At 48.5% G+C, this 14,971-nt stretch overlaps 1 protein-coding gene across 1 annotated transcript; it reads left to right on the top strand.

The window, feature by feature from the left end:
• Nucleotides 1–11,125: 11,125 nt before the first annotated feature.
• On the top strand, nt 11,126–11,641 carry LOC136488807 (uncharacterized mitochondrial protein AtMg00860-like). Its single transcript, XM_066485617.1, has one exon. The coding sequence runs from the start codon at nt 11,126–11,128 to the stop codon at nt 11,639–11,641; it is 516 nt and encodes a 171-aa protein (XP_066341714.1).
• Nucleotides 11,642–14,971: the final 3,330 nt, after the last annotated feature.

Genomic DNA, 14,971 nt, shown 5'->3' with positions numbered 1-14,971 from the left:
TGGCAACATGGAAAAAGATTTGAGTGCATCTGTGAATGCTAAAGAGGTTGCCCTTGAGAGGCTGAAGAAGCAGGCCGACGTTGCTCAAAGGCTTCGCGACAAAGTGGAGAGAAAGCGCACGTTGAGTGCTGAGCTCAAAGATGACGCAAAGGTCTTGGAGGAGCAGCTGCCGTGCGTGAAGGCTTTGGGTCATGCTGCTGCTCATGAGTACGCCAGTGTGCTATTCACAAAAAAAAAAGAGTACGCCAGTGTACTTGGGGCCTTTGGCGGCGTGACGGAGGCCGTGGCAACGGATGCGGTGGTTTCCGACGTGCTGAAGTGGTTTTCAAATAATTTTCAAATTTTGTCGGACTTTGTCGGGAAGGCCAGCGACTTTGCCGCTTTCTCTGGTGTGACAAATGTGTTGTCGATGTTGGAGAAGGCGGGGTGTCGGCATATGGGGGACTTTTGCAAGAGGAGCTCTGTGTTTGATTCTCCCGATATACTTGGAGAGACCTCGAAGACTGTGAGCGTGGTGAGCTGGCGCTTTATGTAGGAGTTTTGGGTTTCGTTTGGGCGGGATCATGCTCGCGGACTTGTGGAGGCTCATCGTTCCCAGGTTTGTGTTGGTTTGTTAAGGTTTCTTTTAGAGGCATGGTTTTTGTGTAGGTTTGACGTTACTAGTGGAAATCCACGTGCGACACGCATGTGTTTATGGTTGTAATGTATGAGAAAGAGCAAAATATCATAAAGAAGGTTGGAGTTTGGAATACAACGCACTTGTACAATTAACATAAAGAACGGGTGCATTTATGCTAGCACACTTGTACAAATCTACTGTAAATGTTGCTGTGACCGTTTTCTTGGAACAGCAATGGCTATCACCAGTAGGTGGACCATATGGGACTACGGTTCTGGCCTGCAGGGACAGATAAACTTTCATGTGATGCATAAAGAAAAATCACTCTAAGATTAAGTTACTCTTGTTCTTTATGGCTTACAACAATATAGAATTTCTGTCCAGCAAGATTAAGTTCCCTAACAGCAAGTGTCTAGGCCAGCTTATCTATTTCAATGTACCTTCTGTGGTCAATAACTACCATTATTTTCTAGAAAATAGCCAAAAATTACTGTTCTAACAAGGTTGTATCACAATATCACACTAGTACAGCAACGATTTCTCTTGGTGGTGGCCATTTTTTTTCAGTGGCGGTTCGTAATGTATAGGCGCCACTAGAAATAAAACTGCGGTCCAGGCCATGAACCGCCAGTGTAAATTCATTCTTATTGGATGTTTTCTTAAGTTTACCGTCAGTAAAAATACATGATTTCTACTGCTGGTAGTCTTAAGAAAACAACCAGTAAAAATGTATTTATAGTGGTGGTTTTCATGACCCACTGCAAATAATTTGGAATTAATTTTTTTTTAGTTTTTCAAATAATCTCGGATGGAGAAATGGTCTGAACAAAAGTTGTAGGATTCAAAAAGATCTACAACTTTGTAGTTGACATTTTTTCATTTAAAATCATTTAGGGCGTAGAAATTATGTTTTAAGATTAATGATTTTTAAATTTATATTTTTTTGAATTTCTCAAATGGCCTTCGATGGGAAAACGATCAAAAGCAAAGTTGTAGATCTCGACGAGATCTAAAAGTTTGTAGTTGAAACTTTTTCATTTAAATCCATTTAGGGTTTTAATCTGAATTTTAAAATCTGCGGTAGTGAATAATAAGGGTAAATTTCTACTATTTAGACACAAGTGGCTTTGGGGTGCAGTGGTAAGGGGCGTAACACGTGAGGCTTGAGGTGCTCAGTTCAATTCCTGGGGGATGAAAACATTTAGAACCGTGTGTGGTGGTGCCTTGTGCGTGAGCCTCCTTAGATAAAAAAATGCTATTTTTTAGACTGATTTGTAATTTTTGAAAATCATTTGTAGCGGCGGTTTTCTTAAGAAAACAGCCAATATAAATCATTTGTAGTGGCGGTTCTCTGGAGGCGCCTGTGAAATTCGCCGATTTTTACTGGCCTTTAGCACTGGCGGTCGATACAAGCGCCAGTAAAAATAGGTTTAGACCGTCGGTACTGATGTTCTGTGTACTAGTGTCAGCAGCCTGGACAGCATCTTAAAATATATAATGAATTAAAAGCGTGGACAGCATCTTAAAATATATAATGAATTAAAAGCCTGGACAACATGTTAAAATATTTGTCGATACCTCAGCCCCTCAAACAATAGCATACACTACATACAGAAGAGCCAATGAATGGAACATACAATGTAACAGATATGTCATCACGTTATGTCCTGTAAAACGGCAGATGAAAAGGATAGGAGCCTAAAATGTTCAGCTGAAGAACCATCCTTAACCAAGGGGTTTATTGTTGATTAATTATTCATTCTGGTGGATGTCCCTGAGGACACAGAAAACTTCCAACTTGAGGAGAACGACAGGACAAAAAAAATTATATGATAGTAATAACAAGAGGCCATATATATCTAGATTGAGAACGACATTCATTGTGTTATATGCACTTTGTAGACAAGCATTACTCCTTAGTCATTGATTAACACAAGTAAACAATATTGCAGAAGATCATAAGCTAAAGGGCTGCTAATTGCACCAAAGCACTCATTTTCTTTGAAGGAGATCACTCCTGCAATCGTGCTTTATTATTGAAAAAAAATCTTAAGGAAATTTACTCTCTAAATTATTATCATCTGGAGATTCATTTGAGTAAAAATTACTTTCTATATCTTTGTACCCTCCAAGGGGCATTGCAAAATTAGACATCACCAAAACCAGGAAAAATGGTCACACATACATTTTGCTAATGAAGAATACAATGAGCCATTCAACAAGTGCAACAAATAAGACTCTTTGATCAGTGTCTTGTCCAATCTTGAAAACATTGTGACATACAAATGATCATGTAAACTACACGTTAACTACCTAATCAATTTCAGTGCATGTCTCAAAATGCAAACGGACAGAGAATTTAGGAAAACATGGAATGAAAGCATCCCGTTACCTGCTTTCGTCTTTTCACGTAGGACCCGCAATCATCTGAACAAGTAAGCAAAAAACAAAAGATAAGATAAACAAAAGTTTGTAGAGCCTAACAATCCATCATATTGAGACAAGTGGTTACCAATATTTATGAGGTTCTATCCAAACGTAACCAGTCCCATGGACACCGGCGCGTCAGATGTTCAATAACAGCTGCAGAACATATGTCTCAGCAAACCCTGAATCAGTGAGGACACAAATAGAAATTGGAGATGAGAGAGTAACCTTTGGTTTGTTTGCAACCTTGTGCAACAGCGCCTCATTGCCCTGGGCTTTGTATCCTCCAATAATAGAAGTCCAACTAATTGCATCAGCTTTGAAAGGCATGTTCTTTATGAACTCAACTGCTTCATCCAGTTGACCTGCTCGGACTAACAGGTCAGTCACACACACATAATGCCCAACTGATGGACTCATGCCAAAATCTTCCTTCATCCAGTAAAACATGCAGGAAGGACACCAACAAAATGTCAGTTCACTTGGCTTCAGAGCCCTACTTCGCATTAAATTAAGAAGTTTCAGTGCCTCACATTAGCGGAGCCAGGAGCTTTTAGAAGCCTAGACAATTCTTATTATGCAAACATATTTAGCTAGAAATTTACAGGATTCTACTTTGATATAAAGAAAATTTTCTTTTGAAATGGGCGGTGGCTCCGCCACTGGTGCCTCAAGTCCATACCTGTTAGAAGCATAACCTATAAGCATTGAGTTCCACAGGACTTCGTCTGGATTATCAATTCTATCAAAGATCCTGCATCCATTGGCCAAGTTGCCACATGCATTACAGGTCAATGAGCGAAGAGGCTATCATTAGAGTTTTCTTGGTTACTTAGATGATTAGCATCCAAACTCTAGTACCAATATATTTTTAATTATCATTTGCATTGTTCTTCAAAGTTGAAAATTGTAGTCCACCACCAATATATTGTAGATATGCCTTTTTATTGCTTGCAAAATACTATTGTAGTGCCATTCGAAAAAATACTACTGTAGTGCAAATGTACATGTTTGTCAATGACATATTTGACCCGAACACACCAATCCTGGCATACCTTTTCCACAGAGATAGTTTGATTTGATAGTTGGCACTGGTTTTGGATAGAGAAAACAAAGGAATTATTTAGGGATAGACCATAAGGTCAGTCTCAATGGAGATTTCATAGAGTTTCATGGGCATTAAATATGCTGACATGGCACTGTCTTGATGAAGAGAGAGAAGATAAAAGTTTCATGGGAGTAGAGAGAGTTTCATGGGGATGAAACTCTTCTGCACTGTTTCCAAAATATGGGTGCGTTGGAAACTGGGAGATGAAACCCCCATTGAGACTGACCTAAGACTACCATTCCTACAAAGCCTGCACATGTACAAAATGGAGTGATTAGTGTTTCTGATGACAATACTGAAATATTCATAACATGAACGATACCAAATGCATGTAGTCAGTGGCGGATATGGGCCTAGGGCCACTAGGGCCGTGGCCCTAGGCGTGGCCCAAAAACTACACTGGCTCCGTTCTAAGTCTCGGTGATAGTGGCCCAAAAACTACACTGGCCCAAGACTGGCAAAGATAGTGGCCCTAGGCGTGGCCCATCACCAGCTCCGCCACTGCATGTAGTTTTGGTAAGTAGTCATGAATTAATCTTGGTGTTTCCATTCTGAACCCTTTGGGCTCAGAGTTCAGTAGTTCTTATACAAAATCATAAGTGATTAAGAAATACTCTTCATTATTCACCAAATATCATGCCTTGCATTCTTGCAACAAATATAACTTTACTTGTGATTCAACATTATCAGGTATACATAGTAAGATCTTAACATTTCATGGCTTCACTTCAAGAAGCTATGAAGACAGTAAAATTTTCCATGCAGTACATTGAATAATTTATTGCGTATCAAATGCAAGATGTGATGAACTATCACAGAACTTCCAGGCTCTTTTTTCAGAAAAGAAACTTTATCCAATGTTTCAATATTTTGCATAGGTGTGGTGAACTGGTGATACATGCAAATTGCAACTTCTATAAATGCTCACCAGAGTTAAAAGTTCCTGGAGGAAGAAGAGGCATACTAAAGGCAGAAAAAGAAAGAACTGCAACACTCGTTGTCTCCAGACGTTGAATCAGCCATTCAGTTGCTGCAAAATTATAGAGATATATGAACAACCAACATTCTTGTCAACAAGTTCCAATTTTTTCTCAAAGAAACGATCTTCTTCCTCAAAAGCCCTTATTGTTATAGCCCCTGCAACTGATTCGCCAAAGTGATTAGCTAGAGCTGATTTTGTAGTGCCATTGATCCTCATCAATTCCTTAGCTGAGGCTAAAACCTCTGCATGACCAAGCATATTGGATTTCAGTCAGTGGTAAACTGGTAATTAAGAATGCAAGACATGTTATTTCACTCCTTGGAAAAAAACAGCAGCAAAGCATATATATATATATATATATATATATATATATATATATATATATATATATGGAAAATTTTTCCTACTACCTGGAAGTAGTTACTCCCTCCTAGGCACACACGAGATTCTGGCTGGTCTGTTACCGCAGCTAACGGGTTAAAAAAAACTTAGACCCGTTTGTACCTACCGTCGGTACGTGCAGTATGCGTATATACATGAATTTAAAAATCAGCGTACGAGCGGGTGTCTGGATAATTAGCGTGGAACACGGATCTGGGAGACGGTGGGTCGAGTATATACGTAGGCACAAATCATGGCTGACTGCATCTTCGTCCTCATCTAGCCAGTTTGTCTTCGCATAAAGAACACTAGTCCGCTCATCCACTTCCTGTCGCCGACGAGCTGGTGCACGCCAGGCCATCGACGGCGGCGCGGCCAGGCCGTCGCGCTCCGTGGCCCCCGGCGGCGGCCCGGCCAGGCCAGCACGCTCGGTGGCCCCGGCGACGGTGGCGCTGCCAGGCCCGCGCGTATCTGCCGCTAGGCCGTGTGCGCTGCCTCCGCCGGGCGCGCGGGCTTATCCAACTCGAGCGACGCCTCTGTTCTCGTGCGCCGAGTCGACAACGAACAGTCCATACCTCCTCTGAAATCTGAATTAGGATTACCGATTACAGCACCATCAATCCATTCGTGTGTTTCTCATTTAGTTTGTTGCCAATCCGTAGGCAAATCTCTTGCTCACTCGTGTTGCTTGTTTTTCCTGATCAAGAGCGCCTAGCCCCCCATCTGTCATCTGTGTTGCTCATCCGTGTTTGCTTGTTTCCATCTCAATTCACTAATCCTTCTTGTTGTGATCGATTTGTTAATTCCAATTTAATATCCTTGCAGATTGCAGATCCGAATAGGAGGCTTATCCTTGCAGATTGCAGATCCGGTTGATTCCATTAATTTTGCTGCTATCGCACTACTACTTAAATCAAATCATCTTATCTTGGATACAAGGCGATCTATCATTGCTTCTCTGCACTTGTCGTCGACAGTCACTATGAATTATAAAGAGTATTCTTGGATACTATCTTTCAGAGAAGAGTATGTTTAGATATTTTTCCAGAGAAGTGTATGTTTAGATACTTTTTGAAAAAAGAGTATGTTTAGATACTTTATCACAGAAGAGTATCATCGGATACTCTTTTCATAAATTAAGTATCATTCGATACTTCAATATGGTTGTATCACTCGATACGTTTTTAGATTATAGCAGTGGCAATACATTGTTCTACATTTTTTTACCAAAGTTTGTTCTACATTTTCCCTCTTTTCACTATACTAGAGATGGCTTCTTTGCCAAGTGTCCCAGACTTTGCCGAGTGCATTTTATCAGGCACTCGGCAAATAGGCTCTTTGCCGAATGCCAGAGAGAAAGCACTCAGCAAACAACTGGCACTCGGTAAATAGGTAGTTTGCCGAGTGCTCGGAACTCGGCAAACAATAACACTCGGCAAAGAGGTGGTGTGCCGAGTGTCAGACACTCGGCAAAGGGCCGCCTCCGTTAACGTCCGTCAGGCGCCGTTAATCCTTTGCTGAGTGTCTTATCCTGACACTCGGCAAAGAGGCTTCTTTGCCAAGTGTCATTTTTTTTGACACTCGGTAAACCATATTTTTTTTACTTTTGACCTCTAAACTTTTTCTGCAGTCCTCATACAATACCTGGTAATCCATGTTCCAATGTGGCACATTTATCGGACATTTTCTATATTTCTTTAATTTATTTCATTTAATTGAATTTTCTTGGATAATTCAAATTATAACCGCTGGTCATTCGAATAATGAAAAAAATGATTGGAAAAATGATATTCATGTTATTTAGTATAATATGAGACCGTATCTAGGAACAGACCATCAATTTCGAATATCTTGTTCACGAAACATGACCACGAACTTGCGGTCGAGTTGTTTTTAAATTCTATAAAAAACAAACGAAATCCAAAAATCATGAAACTTGTCAAGATGTCATGATATCATATGTGGAGGTTGTGATAAAAAATTACGAAGGTTTCGCGCAAGTTGTCACGTACGATGCTTGCAAACCGAAGAACCTCCGAAGAAGTTTCATGATTTTCGGAGATTCTTCGGAGATTCGTGACAAACTTACGCGAAACCTCCTTAATTTTTTATCACAGCCTCCACATATGATATCATGACATCTTGACAAGTTTCATGATTTTCGGACTTCGTTTGCTTTTTATAGAATTTAAAAACAACTCGACCGCAAGTTTGTGGTCATATTTCGTGAACAAGATATTCGAAATTGGTGGTCTGTTCCTGGATACGGCCTCACATTATACTAAATAACATGAATATTATTTTTCTATTCATTTTTTTCATTATTCGAATGACTAGCAGTTATAATTTAATTATCCAAGAAAATTCAATTAAATGAAATAAATTAAAGAAATATAGAAAAAGTTCGAAAAATGTGTCACATTGGAACATGGAGTACTAGGTGAAACCCGTGTCTTGTGCTGCGCGTTTGTCCGATTTTGGCGGAAACTGCAAGAGCTCTGATGTTCTGTGATCCCGCCTCTTGCTTTGTTCGGTCAGCTACAGATGTTTGCTACTTGCGGTGACTGGTTCGCTGCTCTAGGCATGTAGTTGTTTGCTAGCAGAATGTTAGTCCGATTGTTAATTGATCATTATAAGTAATTCATGGCTTTACATATGCGAATGTTACTATGTTACTCCCATTATTTGCTCAGATAGTGGTGAAGGGGATATGTGATGTTATGGTCGGCAAGACGTATGAACGCCGAGCCAAGGAGCAACGTGCCTGAGCACGGGCACCTCTGGCCAGGGGCCAAGGTTCCAGACTTGGTCAGCTATCAGTTTGTTTAGATTTGATTTGGTTAGACGTTTCCTTAATTCTAGCGTCAGGTTGTTGGGTCAGTTTGTATAAGAGTCAAACATTGCAACTTAATGGGATTAGCCTGGGATTGTGTCATCTTGACACCCTTGGGCGCCTAGCACCCTAACCCTATCTCTCTCTACCCCCTCGCTTCCTCCAGCGCCGCCACGGCGCCTCGCCGCCGCCAGCGCCAGAGTTAGCCCCTCCACTCTCCTCCATACGCATTACGTAGCAAGGCCAGGCGCCATACCAACCTGGTATCAGCTCCATCGCTACCCATGGATTCCACCGCTTCCACCACTGCTCCATCGTCGTCGATCCCACCTGCATCCACCACCAGCCCCACGTCGGGCGTGTCGCTGCCCCTGGTGACCACGACGCCGCCCGCGCCGCCACCCACCCTGGCCTCGATCGCTGAGATGTTGGCCAGCATGCAACTTCAGATGACCGCCATGAACAACCACCTGGCGGATCAGGGAGCGCGCCTTTCGGCCCTCGACGGCAGGCAGGCGTTCCCTCATTCCGGCTTGCCAGGGTTTGGGGGCGTCCCTTGCCTGCCTGCATCCTCCTCACCGGTGATCACAGGAGATCGCGGCCGCCACTGAGGACTCCTCTGCCTCAGCATTGGTGGCACCATCCCTGCTGCTGTCCCTCCCGGTGCCGCCGCATCCCTAGCAACCGGCCGCGGCCCCGTGGGGTTCCCAGCAGGCGCCAATGCCACTGCCCGGTGGGGTGCCGATCACTCAGATCATGTTCCCGCACTCCCCGTCGCCAATTCCAGGGTTTGGGGCCGTGGCTCCTATGCCGCTCCCGGCCTCCGCTCACATGGCCCTATCGCCACCAGTACCCCCCCCCCCCGCCGCCATTGGAATGGGAGTCTGCCGTTGTGCCGAAGTACCACAAGATCACTTTCGAAACGTACGATGGCCGCGACGATCCCCTGGGGTGGCTCAACAAATGCGAGCAGTTCTTCCACGGACAGCTCACTCGGGAGGTCGACAAGGTGTGGATGGCCTCATATCACCTGAAAGGAGTTGCCCAACATAGTGGTACCTTGTACTGGAGACCGACATCGGCCGCCCATCGTGGCTGGATTTCCGTCGATACTGCCTGCAGCGCTTCGGCCCCGCCCTCAACACCAACCACCTGGCCGACCTGGCCAGGCTGCCGTTCGGCTCCAATGTGGACGCATACATGGAGGTGTTCCAGGCCAGGGCAGCGCATGCGGGGGACCTCACCACGCTGCAGCGCGCCAAGCTCTTCACAAGTGGCCTCCCTGAACTACATTCGGGTGGATGTGGAGATGCACCAGCCCCAGAATCTTCAGCATGCCATGTATTTGGCTCGAGCCTTCGAATGTCGCAACGCGCCACAATGTCCGGCCCTCCCAGCCCCCCCAGCGGCCAGCACGCCGCCAGGGGGGCGCTCCGTCGACTATGTCGGCTTCCACGATGGGGACCACGGCCGACTCCACCAAGGCATTCAAGCGGCTCACACCCGAGGAGATGGCTGGAACGCCGAAAGCTCGGCCTCTGCTACAATTGCGACGAGCCGTTCGCTCGCGGGCACAAATGTGCCTGTTTGTTCTACTTGGAGGCTCCCGATTACATCGTGGAGGAGCCGGAGGAGCAAGACGACGCGTCGCACCCGGCTGAGGAGGCCCAATTCGACCCGGACAAGCCGATGATCTCTCTGTCCGTGGCGACAGGCATTCGGGCGCGCGAACACCATGCAGCTGTGCGTCAAGATTGGCGCCCATGAGCTCACGGCACTCTTGGACTCAGGATCGACACATAACTTCATCAACCCTAGAGGCAGCACGCAGCGCCGGCCTTCAGTTCTCCGACAGCGCGGGCGCCCATGTCATCGTCGCGAATGGTGATCGCGTCGACTGCTAGGGCCTCGCGCGTGGCGTTCAGCTACGTATCAGGCACCGAGCGGTTCACCGTGGACTGTTTCTCCATCCCCTTGGCACCGTACGACATGGTCCTTGGCCTCACGTGGTTGCGGTCGTTGGGGCCCATCCTCTAGGACTTCGCCACACTGCGCATGGCGCTCTCCTTCTGTGGTCGCCGGGTGGTGTGGACCGGCGTGGGCGCGCCGGCCGCGGCGTCCTCGATAGCCCTGTTCACCACAGACCTCTGCATTGACAAGGGCTCCGAGCGCTCCCTCCTAGACCTGCTGTTGGATGCCTACCACGACATGTTCGCCGAACCCGAGGGGCTTCCACCGGCCTGGGCGTGCGACCACCACATCCATCTGAAGCCCAACACCGAGCCAGTGGCGGTTCGGCCGTACCGCTACCCCCAACTCCAAAAAGACGAGCTCGAGCTGCGATGCGAGGCGATGCTCCGGCAAGGGATCATCCGGGCCAGCACCTCACCCTTCTCCGCGCCCGTGCTGTTGGTGAAGAAGCAGGACGGATCATGGCGCTTCTGTGTCGATTACCGGGCCCTCAATGTGGTCACGGTGAAAGACAAGTTTCCTATCCCGGTCGTTGAGGAGCTACTCGATGAACTACACGGCGCCAAGTTCTTTACTAAGCTTGATTTGCGCTCGGGCTATCATCAGGTGCGTGTTGCTGCTGCAGATGTCCACAAGACGGCGTTCTGGACACACCACGGACACTTTGAGTTCCTGGTGATGCCTTTCGGCTTGTCCAACGCGCCGTCGACGTTCCAGGCGCTGATGAACTACATCCTCAAGCTGTTTCTCCACCGCTGCGTCCTCGTCTTCTTCGACGACATCCTGATCTACAGCGCCTCCTAGATGGAGCATCTCCGACACCTACGCGCGGTCCTCGACGTCCTCCACGCGCACCGGCTCCACCTCAAACGGCCGAAGTGTGCGTTCGCCACCTCGGCGGTCCACTACCTCGGGCATGTCATCACTGGGGAGGGGGTGGCTATGGACACGGCCAAGGTGGCAGCTGTGCAGTCCTGGCCGCACCCTCGCACCGCGCGTGGCCTACGTGGCTTCCTCGGGCTAGCCGGGTATTACCGGTGGTTCATCAAGGACTACGGGATCATCGCCGTGCCATTGACGCAGCTGCTTCGCAAGGACGCGTTCCAGTGGTCGGACGCCGCTGAGACCGCCTTCTCCACCCTCAAGGCTGCCCTCACCGCCGCTCTAGTCCTGCACCTTCCGGACTTCACCGCCACATTCGTCGTGGACTACGACGCCTCTGGATCAGGCTTTGGAGCCATGCTGTATCAAGATGGCGCGCCCATAGCCTTCTTCAGCCGGCCAGTTCGCCGCACGCCACCTCAAAGTGGCGGCGTATGAGCGCGAGTTGATCGGGCTTGTTCAGGCGGTGCGCCATTGGAGGCCCTACCTTTGGGGGAGGGCGTTCGTCGTAAGGATGGACCACTACGCCCTCAAGTTAATGCTGGACCAGCGCCTATCTACAATTCCACAACATCACTGGATTAGCAAGTTGTTTGGGTATGATTTCAGGGTGGAGTTTTGTCCCGGCCGCTCCAACATCGTCGCTGATGCTCTATCCAGGCGGGACGGCGAGGCGCCGCTGCTGTCCGTCCTTTCTGGGGCGCCTGCGTCCTGTTTCTCGGCCGTCTCAGGTGCCTACCTTCAGGCTCTTCAATGATTTGCGCCGGGAGGTGGACACCAACCCCGCCCTACGCGCTCGTCGCGACGCCGTGGCCGTCGGAGACCATGGTGACTCCTAGGCCGCCCGCGAGGGGCTGCTGCTGCACAAGGGGCGCGTCTTCGTGCCCAGCTCATCGCCGATCCTCAACGACTGTCCTCCAGCTCGCCCACACGGGGGGCCACGAGGGCATCCAGAAGACGCTGCTCTGCCTCCGCACGGAGTTCTTCGTGGAGCACGACCGCTGCGTCGTCGGCGACTTGGTGCGGTCCTGCGTGGTGTGCCAGTGGAACAAGACGGAGACACTACACCCGGCCGGGTTACTGTAGCCCCTGCCGGTGCCGTCAGCGTGTGTGGGCGGACATCTCCCTCGACTTCATAGAAGCCCTGCCCAAGGTCCATGGCAAGAGCGTCCTGCTCATGGTGGTGGACAGGTTCTCGAAGTACGCTCATTTTATTCCACTCGGCCACCAGTACACATCCTCGTCGGTGGCCCGCGCCTTCTTCCAGGACATCATTCGGCTACACGGCTTCCCGGAGTCCATCGTCAGCGACTGTGATCTGGTGTTCATGGGTCATGTGTGGCGTGACCTCTTCCGTCACGCCGGCATCAAGGTCCGCATGAGTTCTACTGTTCCACCCGCATACAGATGGGCAGTCCGAAGCTGTCAACAAGACAATTACAATGTATCTTCGGTGTTTGACAGGTGATCGCCCACGTGACTGGCTGGATTGGCTCCCATGGGCCGAGTTTTCCTACAACTCAGCCTACCACACGGCGCTCTAGACCTCCCTGTTCCAGGTGGTGTACGGTCGGCCGCCCCCAGGACTTGCTGCCCTACGCCTCGGGGCAGGCGCGCACGAAGGCGGTGGACACCCTATTCGCCAACCGGGAGGAGTTCCTTCAGGAAGTGCGTGCTCGTCTTCTCCAAGCTCAAGAGCACGCCCGCCGGTTCTACGACGCTAACCACCGCGAGCTCGAGTTCGCCGTCGGCGATTGGGTGCTCCTTCGGATGCTCCACCGCCACACGAAAAATCTGGTACCTGGCGGCCGGGGAAAGCTGGCGCCCAAGTACGCCGGGCCGTTCCAGGTGACCGGCCGCATCGGCGAGGTGGCCTACCGTCTTCAGCTTCCCGAGGGCGCGCGCATCCACGACGTCTTCCATGTCGGCGTCCTGAAGCCATTCCGGGGTACGCCGCCCTCCAGTGCGCCGGCCCTGCCTCCTCTACGCCACGGTCGACCGCTGCAGCGGCCAGGAACGCGTCCTACGCTCAGAACTTCGCCGCGGCGTGTGGCACGTCCTCGTCGAATGGGCGGGCATGCCGGTGTCAGAAGCAACTTGGGAGCCGGTCCCGGCGTTTCGCGAAGCCCATCCCTCCTTCCAGCTCGAGGACGAGCTGTTTCCCGAGGGGGGAGAGATGTTATGGTCAGCAAGACGTATGAACGCCGAGCCAAGGAGCAACGTGCCTGAGCACGGGCACCTCTGGCCAGGGGCCAAGGTTCCAGACTTGGTCAGCTATCAGTTTGTTTAGATTTGATTTGGTTAGATGTTTCCTTAATTCTAGCGTCAGGTTGTTGGGTCAGTTTGTATAAGAGTCAAACATTGCAACTTAATGGGATTAGCCTGGGATTGTGTCATCTTGACACCCTTGGGCGCCTGGCACCCTAACCCTATCTCTCTCTACCCCCTCGCTTCCTCCAGCGCCGCCACGGCGCCTCGCCGCCGCCAGTGCTAGAGTCAGCCCCTCCACTCTCCTCCATACGCATTACGTAGCAAGGCCAGGCGCCATACCATGTGATCGTTATAAATAATTTCGTTTTTGGAATTCTATCTCGAGCAAACCAAACGGCAATGGTTCCATGTGTTCTGTACACGTGTTGTCTGACTGAATACGGCTTTTGAGCTTGCTTCAAGTCGGGTTCACTCTTTGTGTGGCCGGTGGAGCGAGTGACTAGTTCCACACACGTATCAAAGTTTAGTTCTTAGTTGCCAGACTTGCAAGTCTTATCGTTGATTTCAAGGCAATCTATTGTTCATTTGTTTGTTGTGTGGCTGCTGCATTTTGTTACCCATCTGCAGATCGAGGTATCTCTTACATTAAATAACTGTCAGAAAAATTGATGGAAGTTTTTAATGCCAAGAGCACTTGATGGTCCACTTGGGTTAATTTTTCTCAGTCGCATTGAAATGTAGAAGTAATGAAGATGCTAGTCAAATTCCTAGAAGTGATTATATTATTAGCTTTCAAGTTTTTATCATACACATGGCTACTCATATTACAAATCAAGGCATAAGGCAACAAACTTAAGTTGATGTGAGTTGCCCGACATTTCTGTTGGAAAGAATCCTAGAGTTTGTTTCCATCTCCAATTATCTCTATACATACATATCTTTATTTACAACAATTTCTTGTCTGGTTGAAGTATTTAACAATTTAAAGCTAGGTAGGATAATTGGAATATGTTAGGAGTGTTATTAATACCACACTGAATATGTGGGTGCATTCAGCCGACTTATAAGCCACAGAAAAGATGGTGGGCGGTGGGAGTAGGAGGAGGAGCAGCCGCAGGAGGGAGCCAGTCACCTGCCGCCCCGTCGCAGTGAGGAGGAGGAGCAGGTGCCCCAGGAGGACGCCGAGGAGGCGCAGGAGGACGACGAGGAGGAGGCGACAGCAGGGGGGTCCGCTTTCTCTAGTTCGTCGAGCGTCTACTTGCGAGGTCCCGCGAGCCTCCCTTAGCGACCGATACCTCGTGAGAGACGGCCGCTGATTCAACCCGAGGGGGAAAGTAAGTAACTTTAGATGTTATCACTACTTTATATGATATGTTGAAAATCAAAATAGAAACTAATAATTTTTCTTAATCACTTGGGCAGGAACTGGACGATTGTTGCGAGTGGAGGTGGTCACACACGCCAAGTCAATGGCATCCTCGGTCTTCTGTGCAAGGAGCACTTCCCTGGCCTGGTTGAGTACGCCGGAGTGACGGGGCCGACCTACTCGTTTGACCA

Source organism: Miscanthus floridulus, chromosome 10 (assembly GCF_019320115.1).
Source record: "Miscanthus floridulus cultivar M001 chromosome 10, ASM1932011v1, whole genome shotgun sequence".
In the NCBI taxonomy this organism is placed as follows: Eukaryota; Viridiplantae; Streptophyta; class Magnoliopsida; order Poales; family Poaceae; genus Miscanthus; species Miscanthus floridulus.
Note: the sequence above shows the minus strand (reverse complement) of the source record. Positions and strands in the feature narration are given on the sequence as shown.